This window comes from Cryptotermes secundus, unplaced genomic scaffold (genome assembly GCF_002891405.2).
Source record: "Cryptotermes secundus unplaced genomic scaffold, Csec_1.0 scaffold1031, whole genome shotgun sequence".
Taxonomy (NCBI): Eukaryota; Metazoa; Arthropoda; class Insecta; order Blattodea; family Kalotermitidae; genus Cryptotermes; species Cryptotermes secundus.
Window position 1 is genome coordinate 545850 of NW_019718628.1, and position 22789 is coordinate 568638.

Genomic DNA, 22789 nt, shown 5'->3' on the forward strand with positions numbered 1-22789 from the left:
TAGCAGCTTTATACATTCGGAATATAAAAAATCAACATGATTGTGAAAATATAATTTAGAGTCAAAGAAAACACCTAGGTCCTTAACGCAACTGGTGCGTGTAATAGCAGTATGACAAAGCTGATACCCATAGAGCAGGACATTAGTCTTCCTTGAGTACGACATAACACGCGTTTTGTTGATATTAATACTCATGGAGTTGGCAGAGCACCAGTCACTGACATGATGAATGTCATTTTGAAGTAAGAGGCAATCCTGCGGAGTGTCTATGGTGCGAAAAATTTTGAAATCATCAGCAAAGATTAGAAAATGGGAATGTCTTATCGAGTTACAGAGGTCATTAATGAATACATTAAAAAGAAGGGGCCCCAGGACAGAGCCTTGCGGCACCCCGGAAGTTACTTTTAGAGGCCGGGAGAGAGCATCAGAGCATCGGACCCGAGATCTTCTGTTAGCTAGGTAACTGCGAAGCCAGTTAAGGTATCCATCAGAGAATCCAAGAGAGCTAATAATAATAATAATAATAAAATAAATAAAACCTACATTATCATGCCCTGTTTCTCCAAGCCCCGTTCAACAATAATTCAGTTCAGTTCTTTATTTCTTTACGTCCTGATTTCAGCAGGCATTGGCCAATTACAGAGTGAGGAAGAATACAAGCAGCAGCAACAAGAAAAACAGAAGGACAAAATACGAAAAAATAAAGAAATATTGATCAGTTAAGGCTGTTTACATTTAAACATGAAGTTCTAAAACATATCTGCAGCTCTACAAACTGTATTAGCAGCAGAAACACTTCTGGCTAGGGGGCTACTGAACATCGCGAAGTTGCGTATCTTCGGAGCTGGAATGCGAACGCCGACCGATTCGAGGGCAGGACAACATTCAGCGCTATTACAGACGTTTATTAAAACAAGGAACATCAGAGTGGCGACGCCTGGTGTGTTTTTTCTCTCGTTCTCACTTTCGAGCACAGGGCTGATTTCTCAGTTTCATTGGTAAAATTTTGCAGAGGGTAGGACTTCTTCTACGGGTGATCAGCTCGTCCCAAGGTCACCACCTAAACACAGAATAAACGCATACACACCCCAAAAATCTATGCCTTGTGTGGGATTCGAACCCACGATCCCGGCTTCCGAGCGAGCGAAGGCAGTGCATGCCTTAGACAGTTCGGCTACCGTAACCGGGGCCTGGTGTGTAGTGCCCGAAAATTTAATTTAGCCAATAAATTATCGCAGTGATATTGGATATCTTGAAAACATCCATCTCGGCAAAGGCTCGCAAATAATAATAATAATAATAATAATAATAATAATAATAATAATAATAACAATTATTAATTTTCGACTAGGTCTGCTTGTATAAGGCTCGTACAACAATTGCCTTCATTACCAGAAGGCCAAGACGTGAAACTGAAGTCCTTAGTTTGCCAATTAACATAAAATAAAAGACTCCTTCCTCATAATTCATTATTTTGACCAAAGGCCTAGCAGCAGAAGAATCTACATGATCGATAGGCTGTGCCGTCCACATTGGTAGAATCAGTGACAGGCGACACGCGACAAATATTGGAGAACGCGCCCACCTTACTTATTCATATTCGTTCAACGCCGCTATAGCGACACGACTCCAAGCCTGACCCCTGTGCTGTTCCAGTGGTCCTGAGTTAGGCTTCCTTGTGTATATGGACAGGGCCCGTAATGCACATCGGAGAGACAGCAAAACAAACAAATTCCGTGGCTTTAGCCAGCGAGCGAACTATACCGACCGAGCGAACGCCCCTTGTCGGCGAAGTTGGTGCCAACTTTAGCGGATAGAGGGTGTCGCGTGGCCAGAGCAACAAATCCCCAGGATCGTTAATTTCGGGTTTCTAGATCGGAGCCGTTATTTTTCCATTCATGTAGCTCAGTTATCCTCACGAGGCTGAATGAACCCTGTTCCATACCCACTACTTCTCAAAAAATCTGGTAGCGCCGGGAATCGAACCCGGGACCTCTGGATCTGTAGCCGGGAACTCTGACCACTAGACTGCGGAGGCAGTCGGAGAGACAACAAATGCATATAAAATTTTGTTTGGAAATCCTGAGGAGAATGGAAGATGAGAACTAAGTTAGAGGTAAAGCTGAGATTTGACGTTTCGGAGGAGGCGACTATAAAGTGTACTAGTTTTGGGACGTAACGCCGTATGGTCTAGTAGAAATCAGACCTCAAGATGTAGGCGGTATGTTACTCCGAAACGTGGGGAAACTTATACCAGGCTGAAGGTCATACTCATCGAATATAAAGCCGTCCGTTTGCATAATGAAGCACCGCGATATCAAGATAGGTGAGGGAAGTGGAGGTGTAGCTCCAGTCATTACTAACCTCGCCACAAGATGGAAGTGAATGATCGGCCAGCTCATTCCGTGCCGTCTGGCCCAAGGAAAAGAAACCCCGGTACGCAATGGACCGGAGGTTGGGGGGCCCCATTACCGGTCTGGTTTCTGTGTAGAAGCGAAACGCGACTTGTTCTCGCCAGGAGCAAACCACGATTCATGGATCGTCCAGTCCGTAGGCTGGTCGGTACAGGCCCCACGAACTGAACTTACTTTGACGTACGTAAAGCGATAGTGTAGCTTAAAGAAAGGCAAAGTTGTCCTTGTGTTCAACTAATTAAGCACTACGCCATGGAGGAGTATGGAGGAGTGGATGTATAGATTCATATTTTCTTGACCTCGGCACTAGCTGGAGGTGAGTGGTAAGCTTCACGCCCCACCCGCTTTACCCCCGGGGAAAGTTCCCCCGGTACCCATTGGATAGGAGGTTAGGTGGACCCCAGAACCGGTCTGAAAAAGTCGAGAAGGGACAGTTCTTCATCCTACTGGGTCTCGAACTCCGACCCCTCGGTCGTCCAGCCTGTAGCCAGTCGCTATATCGACTACACTAAAATAGTGTTGTAAATTTGCGCTTCATGATTCTTAAAAGCCATTAATTTCTTGGCTAGATGGCCAAAGGTCAGCTTTTTAAGGAGTGTCCCCCGTGAATTGGTTCTTCAGCAACAAATGTGTATGGCCTCTATTTAGAAATTGAGTATCAGCTACCTGCAATGAAGGACAAGGGGTCTAGGTGTCTGCCCTCGCACTGTTCCGGTCATGTGTGTGGTGTCCACGCACTGTAGGCTCCCGGTCTGACCACGGCCTCATTAGCGATGCGGGGCGAAAGGTAAAAAGTGAAAAGGCATTGCGCCATGGGGTGGGTACCTTAAACACGTGTTACAAAACACTGCTCCCACAATCATCAAACTTGCACGGCAGCTTCTTGCAATAGTGGCATAAGTCTAGACTACCTTCACAGGATTTCGACAACTTCTTTAGTACTAACTTCAGCACAACAAGGCATGACCGTAACTGCCAAATGTGGTCGGTGAGCATGCACCGCTTTCCTGGGACAGATTTGCATGAACTTTTATACCATGTAATGTCAAAACACAACGGAAATGGAGTTGGAAATGAACTGATAGAATGACAGTGAAACAGGATCACAACAGACGGAAACAGAACACAAGAGAATAAAAGTAAGTAAAGCAAAGTAAAGTAAAGTCGTATCCCTGTAACAGGCCATGAAGTCCCATAGGGTTGTGAGACTTCGAGGCTCCCACATTGTCTAGACCAAGCATGTCCAACTTCAAACAGGTTGTGATCGACTTTATAGTGTCAAAACTGACAGTGATCTACCATCCCCTCTTATAGTCGTACCTCGCTTTAAGCAAGAATATTGGTAAAATTAACATGACACATGATGTTTGTTGTAAAAGCAACATACATTGAAAGTACAGACTTACCTTGTTCGTTAGTGAGACGTCTGGGCCTGCATTTCATCCATCAGCTGTTGGAAGTCAGGTGAGTATTGGGTGAGGGCAAGTTTCAGCCAATCCTGGAGTTGTTAATCTGTCATATAAGATTTGAGGTTTTCATGGCGGTGACTATGAAGAAAGCAGTCTTCTGGGATGTGGCACTGTGTAGATGTGGTGTTAACCGATGTTTTGGAGGAACGTATCGCCTCCAATCTTCAGGGTAGAAGGAAAAATAAAATCCGCAAGCAAAGAGACAGTGAGAACAGGTGCAAGCAGACTAATGTNCGTATCTTCTTAAGTTGCGAAATTTGTGTCTATGCACTAATTTCCAAAACGATTCTTGTCCAGCACGAGTCTTGAGAAGAATGTCATTTTTAATTGTTAATATCTCATTTTCAAGAGATGCCTTCTTCAGTGGATAATTTCCCTATAGGCCTATGAGATGAACCAAAAATCGTCCTCCGATCGTCGCTTTGGACACCCCTGGTCTAGATAATCGGCTCAAAGATGGCGGTAAGGTTGTCAGCCTTAAGCGCCGGCCGCGTTTTACTCCCCAGGAAAATTATTTAATTAATTCCTGGTACTCATTTCTGTTAGAGGCTGAGTCGACCCCAGGGCCATAGTGCGGCTGGAAAGATTAGGTCAATTGAAAAAATCCAATGACCTCATCGGTACTTGAACCCGCGACCTTCCGGCTTGTAGCATAGTCCCTCAACCAACTACGCTACGGTGAACCGAACGTAAGAGAATACAGAACTTTAGTCCGACAGACGGTCACAAAAGCTCATCAAGGAATTCTCGAAATAAGTTATGGGTATTACAGCTATATGTCTATATATGTCGATATATGTCGATATATGTAACGGCTGCTACCGAATATTTCTTTCTCTCTAACAGTACATATCAGGGGCCGGATAGCTCAGTCGGTATAGCGACTGGCTACGGTCTGAACGGCCGAGACGTCGGAGTTCGAGTCCTGGTAAGGTCAAGAATTTTCTCATCTCCACTTCGTCCATACCGGCCCTGGGGTTCACCCAACCTCCTATCCAATGGATAACGGGGGGCTCTTTCCCCGGGGGTAAAGCGGCCGGAGCGTGAAGCTGACCACTTACCTCCAACTGGTGCTGAAATCAAGAAAATGTGGATCTATACATCAACTCCCCCATACGCCTTCATGGCGTGGTGCTTAAGTAGTTAAGCACAGGGTCAACATTACCTTTGTACTCAACAGTATACTCGTATGTTAGCCATCAAATTTAATTTCCTCGTGGTAGTGCGGCAACTTCTCCGACTTCTCTGTATACCGTGTAGCCTGCTTATCTCAACACAGGCGCAAATTAAGTGACATTATTCTCACTACTACTGAAACGCATTTAGATGCATGTTGGTGTATAATTCTCATATTATCTTAACACTAGTCCGACAAGAGTGGCTGTTCGGTCTACGAATGATCGAATCACGCTCATAGCATCAGTTCTACTCTCCTGTGCTGGAACATGTCTTGAGGCGGACCGTTCATCTACGTCAGGAGTTCTATATAATGTGTCAGATTAAGCGAAACAGAAAACATAACCCAATGCTGCATAATAGAATGATGTTGGAACGATTATTAGGTATGTAGGATTTCAGGTTTTCACAGCGGTTACTATGAAGGATGCAGTCTTCTGGGATGTGGCGCCGTGTAGATCTTGTATGAACCGATATTTCAGAGGAACGCATCGCCTCCAGAAAAATCCGCGAGCGAAGAACTAGCGTGAGCAGATGGCTAGCAGTCCGCTCACACTGATTCTTTGCTCGCGGATTTTTATACCCTGAAAATGAAGGCGATACGTTCCTCCGAAACGTCGGCTCACACAATATCTACACTGCGTCACGTTAAAGAATACGGCATTCTTCAATGTTAGGTATGTTTACTGGGAAATAATCATCACTAAATGAAATCCAAAGTTCTATACCGTATCTGAGTAGACTGTTACATCAATGGCTCCACTAGCACCAAGTAGGTTCTCAGAATTTCCACTGCTCTTTTCTGACACTGAGTTGCAATATAGCTGCGATTACTTTATTACAAATTAATGGAAGTAAGATATAATTAGGCCGAGCCATAGCTCAAGCGGTTAGTCGCTGGCTTCCCACCACGGCGGCCCAGGTTCAATCCCGGGTCTGGTCAAGTGGGATTTGTGGTGGACAAAGTGGCGCTGGGGCAGGTTTTCTCCGAGTACTTCGGTTTCCCCTGCCAATCTTCATTCCACCAATTGCTCCACAATCACCTTCACCTATCATCTGGGGCTGGTACAATAGGCCAGAAGTGGCTGCAGTACAAGGGACTTAGACCCGCCCCACTAGCAATAAAGAAAAGATATAATTCTCTAGTTAAATTGTAAATTTTAAATTTACTGTATTTAGAGTCATAATTACATTTCTGGTCGCTACAGGCAGCAGCCGCCTCGAGATCGGAGTATAAGAAAGGGAGTAATTCTAAACGCTGTGTCCGCTAATAACTTCATACAGCTGTCGAATCTGGGCTTTGCGCAAGGTAAATGAGATGTTTATGTTGGTGTCCTGACTGAACTGTAAATGACAACTGTGAAAAATGCGAAGGTCAGTCCGAAAGTGACCCCTCGGAGGATTACAACTCTCCCCCGAAGCAAACAATGCTCTACATATGTTATATAATTATCAGGCCTAGTCAATATTAGAATGATCAAGTCAAGGAGGATTAGGTGGGCAGGTCATGTAGCACGAATGGGGGAGACGAGGAATGCGTATAGGATATTTGTGGGAAAGCCAGAAGGAAAAGACCAAAGGGAAGACCAAGGCGTAGGTGGGTGGACAATATTAGAATGGATCTTAGAGAGATAGGATGAGATGGTATTGATTGGATAGATCTGGCTCAGGATAGGGACTAGTGGAGGGCTCTTGTGAACACGGTAATGAACCTTCGGGTTCCATAAAATGCTGGGAAATTCTTGAGTAGCTGCAGAATTGGCGGCTTCTCCAGAAGGGCTCAGCTCCATGAGTAAGTAAGTAAGTAAGTAAGTCAGTATTTGTCAGAAGAGCAACAGGCCTAAGTATTTACTAGCAGGCTTGCAGTATGGTAGCATATTTTGACTACTTGTGGTACGAAGTCATCTGGTCAATGAAATAGCTGCTTGCTCCTGTTCTCGACTTTGGGTTAGCACTTTCTTCAACTAGACGTATGAGATCAGAAATAGATTTTCCACAAAGCTGATCACAGGTCGAAGACTAATTTTGTAATTCGGCCTTTATGCAAAGCGTGGAAAAGAATATATTTTCTGCAAGAAAGTTATTTTTAAGTAACTACTTTCACTAAGTCCATTCAAAAACTAGGCTTGTCTTAATTGTACAGACATAGAAATTATACTAGAAATAGAGCTCACATTTAGCGCGGAGGAAATAGAAGGGATAGACTTAAGAAATAGTATGATACTTGCTTCTTCCATGCCCTCAGGACGAGTAACGAAAAAGTCTATAATTTCATAACGAAGGAAAAATATAAGGTTATTTCAACCCATCATAGAGACTGGTAATCATGTGTACTGCTTGTTTCAAACCCAAAACAACACAACATTCTCTAGTCCTAAGTAACGCATATCAGAACACTAAAACAACTTTCATTTGCGCCTCAATTTCTGTTTCCTTGGCTCCTTAATTGTATGAGACACTGATGTGAGCTCTTTAACAATAGGCGTTCTGTATCTTTACTGTCGGCAAAAGTGGGCTGGGCTTAAATTGATGTACATAAGATTAAATTCAAATTTATATAGGCCTGGGGGCACGCGGTAGCGACCTCAGTGACAGTTTCTTTCATTTTGTGTTATTGACTGTAACAAAATTTTGAGAGAGCTCATCTGTTTTACCTGAAGTGGAGGAGGTTTCTTGTCGCCTGGGCTGTGTCCAGGTTAACGCGAGCCCTGATAAAGGTACGTTGAACTGGACACCTGCCGCCATTACTGAAGCAAAGTGACAGTGAATTTGGCAGTGGGCGAGTTCACAAACAAGCACACATGCTGCTCTTGCGCCGAACCGAGCGGGCAGCATAATGTACAGGGGGAGACATCAAAGAGTCGTTGCTTGGCGACCAATTCACAACACGCGTGGAGGATGGGACGAGGCCAGACGTCATTGGTCAGCGACCTGCATGACTCCTTGGCCGCCATCTTGCACAGGACAAACCAAACCTCACGCCCAGGCCACACAAGTTTCTGTATGGAATGCCACACGCGGTTTCTCCTAATCTCTCTCTTATAACGTGTTCGTGGTTCCAACAGAACATATCTTTCGGCTACGAATTAGTAACAGTTTATGTATGTCCGGCTGCTCAGTGATTAAATTACGGGTCTCAATGATTTTCAGAGATGCAGCACCAACAGGAGGGATGGGGAACTATTCATCTGTGGTCGTACAACTTGAAGGGAAAGATCGGTTGAGAGAACTTGCGACAATGTTAGACAAACCGGGTGTGACAATGTGTAAAAGGTAAAGTTGCTCTGTGATTAACTTCTTAAGCACTATGCCATGAAGGCGTATGGGGTAGTGGATGTATAGATCCACATACTCTTGACCTCGGTACTAGTTGGAGGTGAGTGGTCAACTCAACGCCCCGGCCGCTTTACCCCCGGGAAAAGAGCCCTCGGTACTCATTGGATAGTAGATGTTGGGTGGACCCCAAAGCCGGTTTGGACAAGGTGATAAGTGAAAATTCTTGCCTTTGCCGGGGATCGAACTCCAACTCCTTGGTCATCCAGCCTGTAGCCAGTCGCTATACCGACTGCGCTATCCGGGTGTACTGGATTAAATTGGCATAGGGTGGAATCTTATGCGAAAAATATACCAGGAAGGATTTTATTCGGGGGGAGGACTACTCATGACAGCCCCTGTGAAATACCTCGTAAGACATGAAATACTTTTGTTTTGAACAAAAGCAGCTACATAGGAAATGCCTGACTAGAAAGGAAAAAAATGCTTATGGCAGAAACATAGTTGAGTTGTGTAACATTGCAATTTTTCCTGCTAGCTGATTAAATTTCCAGCTCCAAAATTAAGTCTTAGTAAGCTGCTGGCGACAAAATAAAAGGAACAATTAACAAATATAGTGAACTGCGTAAATATTCTTTTTAAAATAAGGAATTATCATATGAGCCATAATAAAAGGAAATATCCGATTTTTCTAATGAAAAAACTGAGAAAAAGAAAGTTTTCTTGACAAAACTGAATATACGTACCATTTGGTTCTGAGGGTTGTAAACAAAATGAACCACAAACTGCACTATTAAGAAATAATAAACTCAAAACTTAATAAATATAACTCTGGCTGTTCCCACGAATATCGTTAGGATTAGCAATTAGGGCTCCTCATAATCATCTTCTTCATGTTTATTGTTAGGAACCCGAAAATAAGGCGACTCCTCGTTTCTCACAAGCAAAGTTTGAAAAAGAATCAATCCTCATATTTCAGCTAATACGGTAGTAGAAAGCGGCCCGTTGAAATCAAAAGTAAAGTGAGAATATTCAATAGGAATGCAGTTTGTTACGTATATAGGCTATCTGGTTCCACAGACAATAATTCCGAATTAGGAGAAATACAAGTATAACTTAGAATATAATCAGAAGAAATAAAATTTTTAGAGGAAAGCAGACTTCTGGGATGGGGCGCCATATATATTGTCGCGTATCGGGCGTATATCGCGACAAATAACTTCACGCCGTATTTTATATAGCGAATTTTATTTCACATTCGCACTTACAATCACCCAAATTACAGATTTACGATTACTGCTATCTGCAGTATCACAATTAGTACACTCCAAATGCCACAATACAACTGACTGGTTGCTGGCTAACTCGGAACTAACGTAGCTCGAGGACTGACTCGTAGGTAGCTCCAGGACTGACTGACTGACTGACTCAGTACAACTGACTGTGAATAGCCTTCGCTGCTCCTTATGTAGCCTTGATCGGACACTACGGAAAACGGCCACGTAATAGGCACCCTTGTTGCCTGGCGCTGTGTTGCTAGTAACGCTAGCGGTAGTAACCGCTGTTACTACCGTAACAATCCTGTTGCGTCACCGTTACGTTACCGTGCGGAGGAGGGGGAGGGGAGCGCTGACTCACCCGCCGCGTCACTGCTGGTGGGGGGGGGTTCTCCTTTGCGCAACATGTCACAATATATATTGTGTTAACCGACGTTTCGGAGGAACCTATCGTCTCCATCTTCAGGTTAGAAGAAAAAAGAATAAAATCCGCGATGAACCAGCGTGAGCAGGTGCTTCTTTTTTCTTCTAACCTAAAGATGGAGTCGATACGTTCCTCCGAAACGTCGATTAACACAATAACTACATGACGTCACATCTCAGAAGACTGCTTTCTTCATATTCACCGCCGTGAAAACCTTAAATCTTACAAAATGTTTAGAGGTTTATCACAAGAAAGGGTTTTGTGATTCATGCATAATTAGGCTGCAACACCGTGCCTATTCAACACAAACTTATGGACACTGCATCTCTGGCTAAGGAAATGTCAGAAAAGAGTACATATGTAGTTGATTTTATACACTGAAATAATAAAGTAATTTTAAGCTCAGAAAATTTTGGTGTCAAATACATAAGGGAAGACGCCCTTAACTGACGAATAAATTAAAATAAATGTAGACCTCTCTTTGTGTAAACCTTCTGTGTGGATAGACTTGAAAGAATTCTGACGATGGTGAATACTGTACTTATTTTGGCTTGTTTTGGACTTCATCCATCGTCTGGTATATAAAAGACAAAAGACCACGACGTTTCGGAGACTGAATCTGTCTCCGTCTTCAGGTGGGTAGGGAAGGATAAACCTACTCAGTTGGACCCGTTACAAAGAGCTAGTTTCAATCACTGGATGAAGTCCAAAACAAGCCAATTTCTGTGTGGAGTTATCCCCTAGCACGCTGTCCCCTCGAGGTTACTAATGTCATTATGTTGTTGCTGAATACGGTTGAAGAGAACAGGAGGTGTATACGGACAGAGTTTACTCAAGTGTCTCAAGCTATTCACGGAGATGTGAATCCAAGGAGCTGCATAGGCATCTTATACGAATACACTCATCAAGTGTCCACTTTGTTTATTCTGTTGGTTTCAGATTAGAGTTTTCTACATGATTTTTCTGAACTGGTCTATATGGACATTTTCTGCACCTTCCATATCTTCTTAGAATAATTTTTAGGTCCTTGGGGCGGGGTGAGATTGAGTCCACTTGGAACGTAGGCCACAAATTGGCCTATTGTACCAGCCCCGGATGACGAATGATGATGAGTGTGGAGCAGTCGGTGGAATGAGAATTCGCAGGGGAAACCGAAGTACTCGGAGGAAACCTGCCCCAGAGCCGACTTGTACACCACAACCACATGACTTGACCTGGGCTTGAACCCTGGCCGCCGCGGTGGGAAGCCAGCGACTAACCGCCTGAGCTTTGGCACTGACATCTATCTTCAAAGACTAAGTCATATATTTCCGTAAATACTAAGTACAAATTACGTATCCACATCAGGACATCAGTACTCACAGAATAGACACGAAGAACTGAAACGAAATATTGCTCGCTCATTCGTGACCTAGTACATAACTCACTTTCATGCAACGTGTTAACGATGGACCGTTCATTGCTGTAACAACTTAAGCCTGCGTATTTTCAGAGAGTTCATTCATCATTTTTTCCCCCCTGGCACTGCAGCCCCAGTGGGCCTAGGCCTACCTCCATGAACTTCTCCGTTCACTTCGGTTTTTCTAGATCTTACACATTCGGTAGGACTCCTTGGGCGGATGATCAGCTCGTCGCAAGGCCTCTACCTGTACACAAACACAGAAAAACGCACACACACAAACTAAACATCCATTCCCTGAGTGGGATTCGAACCCACGATCCCGGCTTCCGAGAAAGCGAAGACAGTGCATGCCTTAGACCGCTCGGCTTACGTGACCGGCTCATTCATCATTACGGAACTTTTTTCTTTACGTATCGAAAGGAATGATGAAAATCATGCAAAAAGAAAGTTACATCATCAAACACATTACCTCGCAAAATTTCGCAGCTATGATGCCTCAGTCGATATAGCGACGGGCTACACGACCAAATTTTGAGTCCCGGCAGTAAAAGTAAAGTAAAGTGGCCGTGGAGGCCCATAGGGTTGTGAGATGTTGAGGTTCCCACGAGTCCGGCAGTGCAAGATTTCTCTCTTTTTCGCAGCGTCCAGACCGCTTCTGGGGTCAACCCAGCCTCCTATCTAATGGGTAAAAGGGGTTCTGTCCTCGGGGTTAAAGCGGCCGGTACATGAAGCTGACTGCTCACCTCCATCTAGTGCCGAAGTCAAGAGAGATAAAGCTAGACCTGTACTTCCCCACATGACTACATGACGTAGTGTTTAAGTAGCGAAACACAGAGGCAATTTTACCTTTTACATTTTACATTAACATTTCCGTGAAGTGTAAGTTTGCATTTTTTTACCTTAGCACTACAGCCCCAGTGGGCCTAGGCCTACCTCCATGAACTGCTCCGTTCACTTCGGTTTTTCTAGATCTTAGACATAGGGTAGGACTCCTTGGGCGGGTGATCAGCTCGTCGCAAGGTCTCTACCTGTACACAAACACAGAAAAACGCACACACACACACACACACACTAAACATTCATGCCCTGAGTGGGATTCGAACCCACGATCCCGGCTTCCGAGCGAGGGAAGACAGTGCACGCCTTAGACCGCTCGGCTACCGTGACCGGCAGTTTGCATATAGCCCTGTTAAAAACCGGAACGGACAGTCTCAAAACAAACGGCAGGTTGTGTCTCTCTTGAGACATAAATTACATACCAAATTTCATGGAGATCATTACAAACCTATTTGCATTATGGCGCTTATCTTCCGCCGTGTGAATATAATAATTAATTAAATTGAATTAGAATGTTGCAAAATGAGGGTTATTAGATTTAAAATCCAAAACATCTGCGAATTAATTGAATAGCTGAATTACTAGGTCTCACGTTGTTCCAGGTGTTGACACCTCCACGAAGTGTTGCTGACACAGGATGGAGACCTCCAGTAAGAACGAGTCTCTGTGCCGTGTGTGTGGGGACAAGGCCTCGGGGAAGCACTACGGGGTGCCAAGCTGCGATGGCTGCAGGGGCTTCTTCAAACGCAGCATCAGACGGTACGTGCCGAGAAAGGGGCCCATTCACAATTTTGTAATTACTACTATCACCATTAAGACAAGTACTGCAATTGCTGATATGCATGCCGCCATACCGTTAACATCTGTTAACTCCGCTTGTTAACAAAACTCTGGTTCAAGCTGTTGACTTTTTTAATCTGATTAAAATATTCTCTGTAATGACCGACATCTTGCACAATATCCAGGGTCCTATGTTCTTTTTTATTATCATTTTTATTTAAGACAACGTTTCGGATACTGGACCCTGCTTCCGTTGTCAGGCAGAGTTCAGTTTACGAAAAGCTGTTTTAAATACAGCTGAGTCTATAGATAATATCCCCGAAGTCAATCGTGGTATTATTACATCATCTTCACGAACTTTTATAAGATGTCATATTTTTGACTCTATTCGAGGCAGAACAAACCAGTTTTATTTTTCACAACGCATACCGTTATTAATTCTGAACGGGAAGAGATCAGACAGCCCAATCCGACAAGGCAGAAGAAGAAGAAATCATATCTCCAAGACACAATTTAATATGCATCTCCTGATTATACACGTAGATCCTTCAGCCTCCCACTACAATCATTTCTTTGATATTTATTTACAATATATTCGCAATTAATGATTTCCCATACGTGCTACATATCTTACCCATCTCGTCCCATCTTTCATGTCGTGACAAAGGATCTGCCGAAGTGTGAGGAAGCGACACACAACTAGTTTTGTTTTCCAGCGGTAGATCATCTTCTTCCTCTTCATCACCTTCATGGAGCAGATCTGTTCTGTCCTATTCAAGAGTATGTTGGCCCCTCCACCCTGACTGTGGACGTTGTCTCACTGCATTGTATGTTAAAATTCTCTTCAAAATAGAGAAAAACTGATGACCCTATATCCAAATTCCAAACTAAGGAACCCACTAAATCCAATATACATGATTTATTACGAATCATTGGCTGGTCGTAGCTGTTTTACTAATTGTAGGTTTCAACTTTCTGTTATTTCCAAGCAATTAAAAACCAAGGTATATAAAACGACACTTTAACTCTAGTTTCCAAGCGCGTCAAACTTGGTCTTTCGACCTCAGCTAGAATTCAGACGAAGAAAATGCGAAAACAAGCGGTCAAGAACCGAATATTATCAGAATTTAGAACTAAACGTATCGATAATATACCAAACTGTCATAAAGTGCAGGCAGGGCATTTTGAAAGGTGGAGAGCTTCTATTTTTAAAATAGTTTGTTTATGCTAAGAGAAGGGCCCGCGGCAGCGTAATTAGTTGAGCCACTATGACACAAGCCAGAAGGTCGCGGGTTCGTTCCTGATGAGGTTACTGGATTTTTCAATGGACCTAATCCTTCTAATCGCACTATGGTCCTAGGATAGAGTCAGTCTCTATCAGAAATGAGTACCAGGAACTTTCTTTGGGGGTAAAGGGCGGCCGGCGCGTAAAGCTGACAACCTCACTGCCATCTCCGAGCCAATTGTCTACAAAATGTGGGAACCTCGACGTCTCACAACCCTATGGGCCTCTACGACCTGGTACAGGGATACCTTTATCTATGTTCATTGGGGTGACTGAGGAATGTCGGAAAATAAGGGAAAACAGTAAAGTAAATTCTTGTAACAGGCCGTGGAGGCAAATACTACGTACGGTTGTTAGGAGTCGAAGTCGCCTTCACGGCCTGTTTACTTTCTCCACTGATACACTTTACATCCTGATGAGATTTAAGGACACGACATTATTATGATTTGCAGCAATCTTGACTATGTCTGCAAGGAGAGCGGGCATTGCGTGGTGGACGTGACGCGCCGCAACCAGTGCCAAGCCTGCCGCTTCAACAAGTGTCTGCAGGTCAACATGAAGAAGGACGGTAAGCATCCACTAGAAGTTCCGGCGCGAGAACACCGCGGCCTGCTACTCATGCAATACGAGTAACTATATTTAAATTTATCTGACGAGTTCTTCGTCAGAGGAAGCACGCACATTTTCTCGTACGTATGGAATTGGGCATTCAACTTTGCCTTCCTTTTTACAAATAAAGAAAATAATAAATTATATCCACTGTTTTGTCAGCTCTTATTCAAAATCCAGACTAAGAATGTAGGTTTATATGCCTCTATAAGAAACACCTGCCGATCACGGTGGCCGCGCGGTCTAAGACATGAACCGTCTTCGTACCCTTGAACACTGGGCTCGTCGGTTAGAACCCCACTCGAGGCATGGATGTCTGTGTTGTTCTGTGCATAGGTAGCGGCCTTGCGACGGGCTGATCCCCCGTCTAAGGAGTCCTGCCGCCTGTGTATGGATTAGGAAGCTGAAAACGCAGCAAAGGTTCGCTAGGGTTGTAAACGGATAGATAGATAAATAGATAGATAGACAGAGAGACAGATAGATAGATAGATAGATAGATAGATAGATAGATAGATAGATAGACAGATGGATAGATAGATAGTAATACACTAATGTCTGATTGAATCCATTCAACTGCAATTAAATCAATTCTTGGAACCTGAAACACCAAGGAAACTTATGGGATATTGCAGAAGCATCTCCATGCATTCCTAACCTCGGCATTGTATCGAGATGAGTACTCAGCGCCCCTTACGTCCTCGTTTGGAAGAACCTGTCATCCATTAGATAGAAGGCTGGGTAAAATCTCGATACTGGTACGGACGTTGTGGTTAAGAAAAGAAGAACTTGCTCGTGCCGGGTATCGAATCCGATTTCTTGGTCACCAATCCCATTGTAGTCACTATACTCACTGAGTTACCCCGACTTCTGGAGATCTCTCGTGTATTGGTTAAATCCTATTCAATTTGAAGTACAAATGAGTCTGGGACTGCCGGTTCGGAAGTATGTTGTCCTATTTGACACCGTCTAAATTTGTTACATATATATATATATATATAATAGCTCAGTAAATTATCAGAACACTGCTGTTGGAAATGTCTCTGAACTGTGGCTCTACTGACGCGCCTGCGTAAAGCTGTGCTCAGTTCCTAAGCAGGATGAGTTCTCTCCATGTAAAATAGCGGCTTACCAATCAATATATATAGAAAATTCATGTGAGAACCCGCGATATGTTGGGTAACCCGCTGCTCCAATATTTGAGTTGATTGCCGCTAATGTGACGTGGCAAACAAAACACATCCGACAGCGCAGTCGCTTCTTGATGCATTTCAACCCGAAGGGGAAATGTCTGCCTTGTACCAGACACAATGGCACGACAATGTGTCGCTCTTGAAGATGACAGTAGTGGTTGTGCTGATGATAATGAGCGTCAGAAAACGCCTATCCTGGGGAGGACACATTTATTACGAAAAAAGATGATGTTGATGTCAGATAAAACTGTTTCTCCTTGAAACGCAAGCCTGTCTGTACGTATGCCCCAGAAGGTAAGGCTCGTAGATCTAGGGCTAGTTTTTTTTTGTTTCTTGGGGTAGGGTGAGACTTAGTCCACCTTGTACGCCAACTTCTCTTTATCCTATTGTACCAGCCACGGATGACAGATAGATGATGATGATGAATGTGGAGCAATCGATGGAACGAAAATTGGCAGGGGAAAGCGAAGTACTCGGAGAGAACCTGCCCCTAGTGCTACTTTGTCCACCACAAATCCCACATGACCTGACCTGGTCTTGAACCCGGGTCTCCGCGGTGGGAAGATTTAGGGCTAACTTCTCTGTCAAACTGATGATGATGATTAAAACAATTCACAGAACAAAGTCACGAACCGTAGTAAGCTCTTGCCATGCACATTTCTCTCTTGGTCCGTATTGGTTCTGCGAAAACGTGTAGATCTGCTGAGATGTTTGCTAATTAGTTTATGAACCGAAGCTCTCGGTGTCTCAGTGTATACGGCGTCGGGTGGGTGGATGATTGTGAATTATGAATTCAAGTGGATGTTGAAGAGAGCGCCCATGGTCAAATTTTAAAGAGATATCCCGGAATTTGCCTAGAGGGGCTGAAGAAAACTAAGAAAAATCTCAAGCCGAGATTCTAACACGATACCTTCTGCGTAAGATTCCCAACTGTTACTACCTGAATCAGCTTCTCGGTGTCGGATTATAGCAACATCTGACGAACATCAGTCGCATGTATCAACCAGATATGTCCGTGGCATAAATAAACAAATAAACACGATTAATAGCTGTGAACTGAGCAGTAAGGTGTCAGATCTGTATTCGGGAGGTTTCAGTGTAGAATCTCGACTGGAGCACGCGGTAGCGCAGTTGCTTGAGGCGCTGTGCTACAAGCCGGAAGGTCACGTTTTCGATTCCCGTTTGGGTTATTAGATTTTCAATTTACCTAATCCTTCCAGCCGCACTATGGCCCTGGGATCGACTCAGCCTCTAAGAGAAATGAATACCAGGAATCTTCCTAAGGGTTAAAGACGGCCGGCTCATAAGGCTGACAACCTCACCGCCATCTGTGAGGCTACTCTCTAGAAAATATGGGAACCTCGACGTCTCACACCCCCATGTATTGGCCTCCACGGCCTGTTACAGGCATTACTTTACTATTTTCCCTTATTTTGCGGCGTGCCTCAGTCATCCCAGCGAACATTGATAAATGTAAGGTACAGTTAGCCGGTCACGGTAGCCGAGAGGTCTAAGGCATGTACTGTCTTCGCTCGCTTGGAAACCGGGATCGTGGGTTCGTGTCCCACTCAGGGCATGGATGTTTATTTTGTGTGTCTACGTTTTTCTGTGTTTGTGTACGAGCTGACGAGCTGATCACCCGCCCAGGGAGTCCTACCGAATGTGTAAGATCTAGAAAAACCGAAGTGAACAGAGAAGTTCATGGAGGTAGGCCTAGGCCCACTGGGGCTGTATTGCCAAGGAATAAAAAGGTACAGTTAGCTCTCTAACAGGCTGTTCAGGCTCATAAGCTTGTGAAACGTCGAGGCTCCCATATTTCCTGGACAATCGGCTCACAGATGGCAGTAAGGTTGTCAGACTTACGCGCCGGCCGCCCTTTACCCCCAAGAATATTCCTGGTACTTACTTCTGTTAGAGGCTGAGTCGACCCCAGGACCATAGTGCGGCTAGAACGGTTAAGTAAGTTGAAAAATCGGATAACCTCATCGGGAATCGAACCCACGACCTCCCAACTTGTAGCTTAGTGCCCCAGCGAATACCGGCACATCAGCTACAACAGGGCACATTCCTTTCTTACTTGTTCTTTCTAATTAACGTATGTACGTGTATACTGACGGACTCGTCTCACTGGATATTAGGCCTATTCCGTCCACCCTCACAAGTTCACAGATGCTAATGAAATAATAATCCGTGACTTCACAGTAGGTGTATAATTGCTTCTAGACGTAGCAGCGGCAGCAGTAGCAGCATCAAGCATAGGATTATTAACATAGCAATTAATGTAAACATAAGTCAGTCCCTAAGCTTAGCGTCAACGTTTCGGGGGTGCTTATGGGGCGTGGGATTCAAGCATTGCAGTTCTTAACCTCTTGGCGATTAACTGTTAGCTTCAAGCTCGGACTTACTTTATCATCGTGAGGAAATCCCCGAAAAATATCGGAGAGAATGATGATGATAGGTCCAATAATAATAATAATAATAATAATAATAATAATAATAATAATAATAATGTATCATCATAATAATTGTGTATTATTATTATTATTATTATTAGACTGTCATATTTTTATTTTGCTCTTTAATTTTTGTGTATTTCTATGTACTCGTGCTAACTTTGTAATTGGCCACTGTGCTGTTAAATTTGCACATAAATAAAAACAAAATTGAATTGAATTATTATTATTATTATAAACATAAAGCCAAGCAGGCTGGTGTAACGATAACGCACTAAACTATTATTTATATTGTGGAGGAGCTAGGCTCGAATTTCGTCCGAAACGTCGGCTCTCCCAACCCGAGTGAGCCATGGCCGCTTCCTTTCACATCCCTTACAATTTATCATTCGTCAGTCATCCTGTCATCCGACGGTCTGAATACTGATAGCGTCATCAAATGGATCACAAAGAAATAATCGTGGTGTGGCCATGTTGCTTTCGTTGGTTTAGCGCAGGCGCAAGCATGGGCTTCAGCCGCTAACGACAGAATTTCGGCCCTCAGTAAAACTGAAATATTTTACCAGCCAACTATACTACGTCACATTCAGTGGTCGTGATACTTCAGGCTTCGTCGCTGATTCAAGAAACGAGGATTTTTGTCACATTTACGCTACCTTCTCTATAGCCATAACACTCGTAGTAGATGGGATATCGAAACAACACAGCAGCAGATTCTTCGAGAAACTGTCTAAGTTGGCAGGCCTGAATTGTCAACATAAGAATAATAAGATAGACCTTCGTAGGGCTTGGGTCTCTGACAGCGGTGCTTATGAACAGTTCTAACTTCTGGGATATAAGGTTGTTTAGACCGTTAATCAACTGACGTTTCGGAGGAACATGTCGCCTCGATCTTCACGGTCGAAGTGAAAGCAACCCTACATGGTGTTATATCGCAAGAGATATAACTATTCTTCAATAAATATATAGTCAGTGAATTTCAGAGCTTATAGTAGGCGTAACTTTCTCATAATTTCTGAGTGTAGACAGATATTTAGACCATTCTTATGACCAATGATTCAGTTTTTTAATATTAGCGAAAATTAAAACTTTTCATATCTACACACGAATTTTCACACTTTATAAGCCTATTTACACGTCTATGGTCAATTTTGAAATAAAGTGGATTTAGTGTGGACTTCAAGTAACCAACTAACCAACCTTGGGCCGCGTCATAGCTCAAGCGGTTAGTCGCTGGCTTCCCACCGCGGCGGCCCNACATTCTTACAAATTCTGCATCATCATAATCACCCGGAGCCGGCTACAATAGGCCAATCAGTGGTCACCTTGCCGAGTGGACTCAATTGGACTCCACCCCCCCCTGAGCGAATTTTTAAATTAACCAACGGCCTAGACTAACTCCATATTATATTATTATAACTCACATATTATCACTGAAATTCCGAAAGAGCTAAGAAGGGTGAGTCCACTACAACTCTCATTTTCAAAGGAAAAGATGGTATTCTCCTGGAGCAGCTGATCTCTGAAATCCGTGCGCTGAACTCCGTTTCCATGAGAAAAATACGAATGGAAGTCAGGTGCACTACAGCTCGGTCTGTTGCTATTAATCGATTTATTCGTCTGCGAAAATGTAACCCGAAATATTTTTCGGACCGGCCCGAACTTCTTCGCTTCTAACTACGAGGCAAGAGCGAATGTGGGGACATTCAGAGACAGCGTTGCTGTTTCCAAGGCTTCAGGTAAGGGGAACGAATTTCGGCCGTGGAACCAGCTATCCTAAATAGAAAATTTTGATATTTTTCTCACTCTGCGCATGCGCGTGACCACGCACTATGATCTGTGCAGTCGATACGAGGCAGCTGGGGGACATGAAACTGAATCAGGAATCAGAGACGAGCGCGAACAGAACAAAATGTTGTTTGCTGAGTAACAAGGTAAATTGTAAGGCGATGCCGGTTGCGTCTGACAGCCTCCTCAGTCGAGTGCTTCTCGAACGAGAGGAAAAAAATTGTTAATGAAGGAAATGAAGACTTAAGACAAACACTAGGACTGGGTGCAACAAAAGCATAAGTGCTTCGGCAAGCCAACTCAAATGACTGAGTTGTGTCGAGTCGAAGATGACTTCCCTCTACCCCACGCTGTCTGGCTGACTTCAGGCGTCCAGTTCTGGACGGACGGACGCAGGCAGTGCTTATTGCAACAAATTCAGAAATTCTTCCCTTGGATGTAAAGCGATAAGTGAGTGGAGCTGGTCCCATTCTAGGCCTAGTGAAGTTGTGAAGGAGCTTTAGGCCTAGTTGCACAGATCCTGCAATGTTTAATGACGTGATAATTAGGCACTCTATCAAACCTAGGTCCTTTACCTTGCTGGTGACTTGCTATTACCACAACTGCCAACACGACCACCACCACTGATATTCATATTTAATTAATTAAGTTATATTTTATTCCAGAAGTTGTCAGTATTTTCATTCTTTGTATCCTGTTCTGTGTAACATTGATGGTACTAGAGCTGTCGGCACAAAACAAAACAAATCAGGACCTGAGGTCCTTACACCGGTGGTTATGAAGAGTACTGTCTTCTGGAACATAATGCCGTGTAGTCCGTTGCAAGTCAACTATGTTTCGGAGGATCATATCGCCTCCATCTTCATGGTTAAAGAATAATCTGAGAGTTCTGTTTGCTACCTACTTTTATTCTTGTTTGTTGCTCGGTTTATTCTCCTACCCTGAAGATGGAGGTGATATGTTCCTCCGAAATGTCGGTTGACCACTTTCACATCCATACATAACCACAATCAAAATCATACTTTAGTACATTCTGAGCTTCACGTTGTTAGAGAGCAGCAGAAGAGACAGAAATTTCTGCACTGAATGGCATATAATCTAGCCAATCTGTTGCATGCTTATACTACAAACCTGTGTGCTCATGCGCCGACTAAAGTAAAGGAATATAACTTATCCATAAAGATTCCTTATTTGATAAATTTCAAACGGTCTATCACAGAACACCTGCACAGGAAACAAAGATTATAATAGATCGTCTAACTGCAGAGATGTCTATTATAGTCGTATAGGCCTATGGATAGAATTGCTGTAAAATGAGGAAGTGAATTTCGTGAATCGCGTGGATCTAGGCCTCCATGAAAAGCGTCTGTCAATTTTATTCCATAGAAATTTGACATCTTGCAACTTGGGTGAATATCAGGCCATGAAAAATTATAGGAGACGTAGAGGTAATGCTCCAGGCATTCTGGATCTCTCCACTGGACAGAGGCGAGTAGTCAAACTGCTTTTACTGTCTGAGAAGGAATTCCTTCTACTCATTCAACATGAAGCCTCTCGGGCCCAAAGCAAAGATGTTCCACCGGTTTGTCCAGACTGTACTGAATGGTATGTCCCAGCAAACAGATCGTAGCTGGATTTTTATCAATCTCAGACCATACGCTACTTGTGCCACTCATCCCGCTGGGAAAACCCGCCACTACTGATGGGAAACGCAGCTTCTGCGGCTGACGGCTCGAGCTAGTCACTTGTTTGCTTTGCCGGGGTACAATAACACAGCGCGGTGACAGGGCGCCAAATGATGCAACAACAATGGTTATCATTGTTACCCCATCGATCCACCCAAGTGTCGGATAATGGGGGCAAAATGAGCACAAAATTCAATAAGGGGCTGTTCCCCCCACCTTGAGGCTCTATTCACTTAGAGAATTAAGAGGGAGACACAGACAAGTGTCGATCTCATCTGTCAATTAGAGAAGAACAAGAAGAAGAAGAAGAAGAAGAAGAAGAAGAAGAAGAAGAAGAAAGAAAAGGGAAGAATCCATATTAATGTGAATTTTACGAACGTCTTGAAGAAGTGAACGCGAAATTTAGGCATATCTATCAACATGCAAATTCTTGAATTAATGAAGTTATTGGCTCAAAGGTTTGACATTAAATTTCAGGCCGAAGTTTCGATTATTATAGGAAAATGAATCCTCTCGAATTACTGAAGAGAAAGTTACATTTAACTGAAGTATAAATCAATTCCGTATCTCATTACCCTCATCGTCAATCGCTGCTAAAGTTGGGTTTCTGAAGCCGAGACTTGTGCACGCGGTACACCTCACATAGGCCACCGAGTGGGCTGCTGTGGTGGTAAAGTCGTGAACTTTATTCGGGAGGTGCTCTGTTCGAACCTCAAATGCGAAACCG

General features: G+C 43.7%; 1 protein-coding gene across 3 annotated transcripts in view; it reads left to right on the forward strand.

Moving 5' to 3' along the window:
- The window catches only part of LOC111862651 (nuclear receptor subfamily 2 group E member 1), a 63660-nt gene that overhangs the window by 18307 nt on the left and 22564 nt on the right, over positions 1-22789 (forward strand). For all 3 annotated transcript variants that reach the window (XM_023848188.2, XM_023848204.2, XM_023848195.2), the window contains exons 2-3: positions 12875-13031; positions 14790-14905. In XM_023848188.2, the coding sequence (XP_023703956.1) occupies positions 12910-13031; positions 14790-14905 (238 nt within the window). In that variant the 5' untranslated portion in view covers positions 12875-12909. The remainder of the gene's footprint in view (positions 1-12874; positions 13032-14789; positions 14906-22789) is intronic.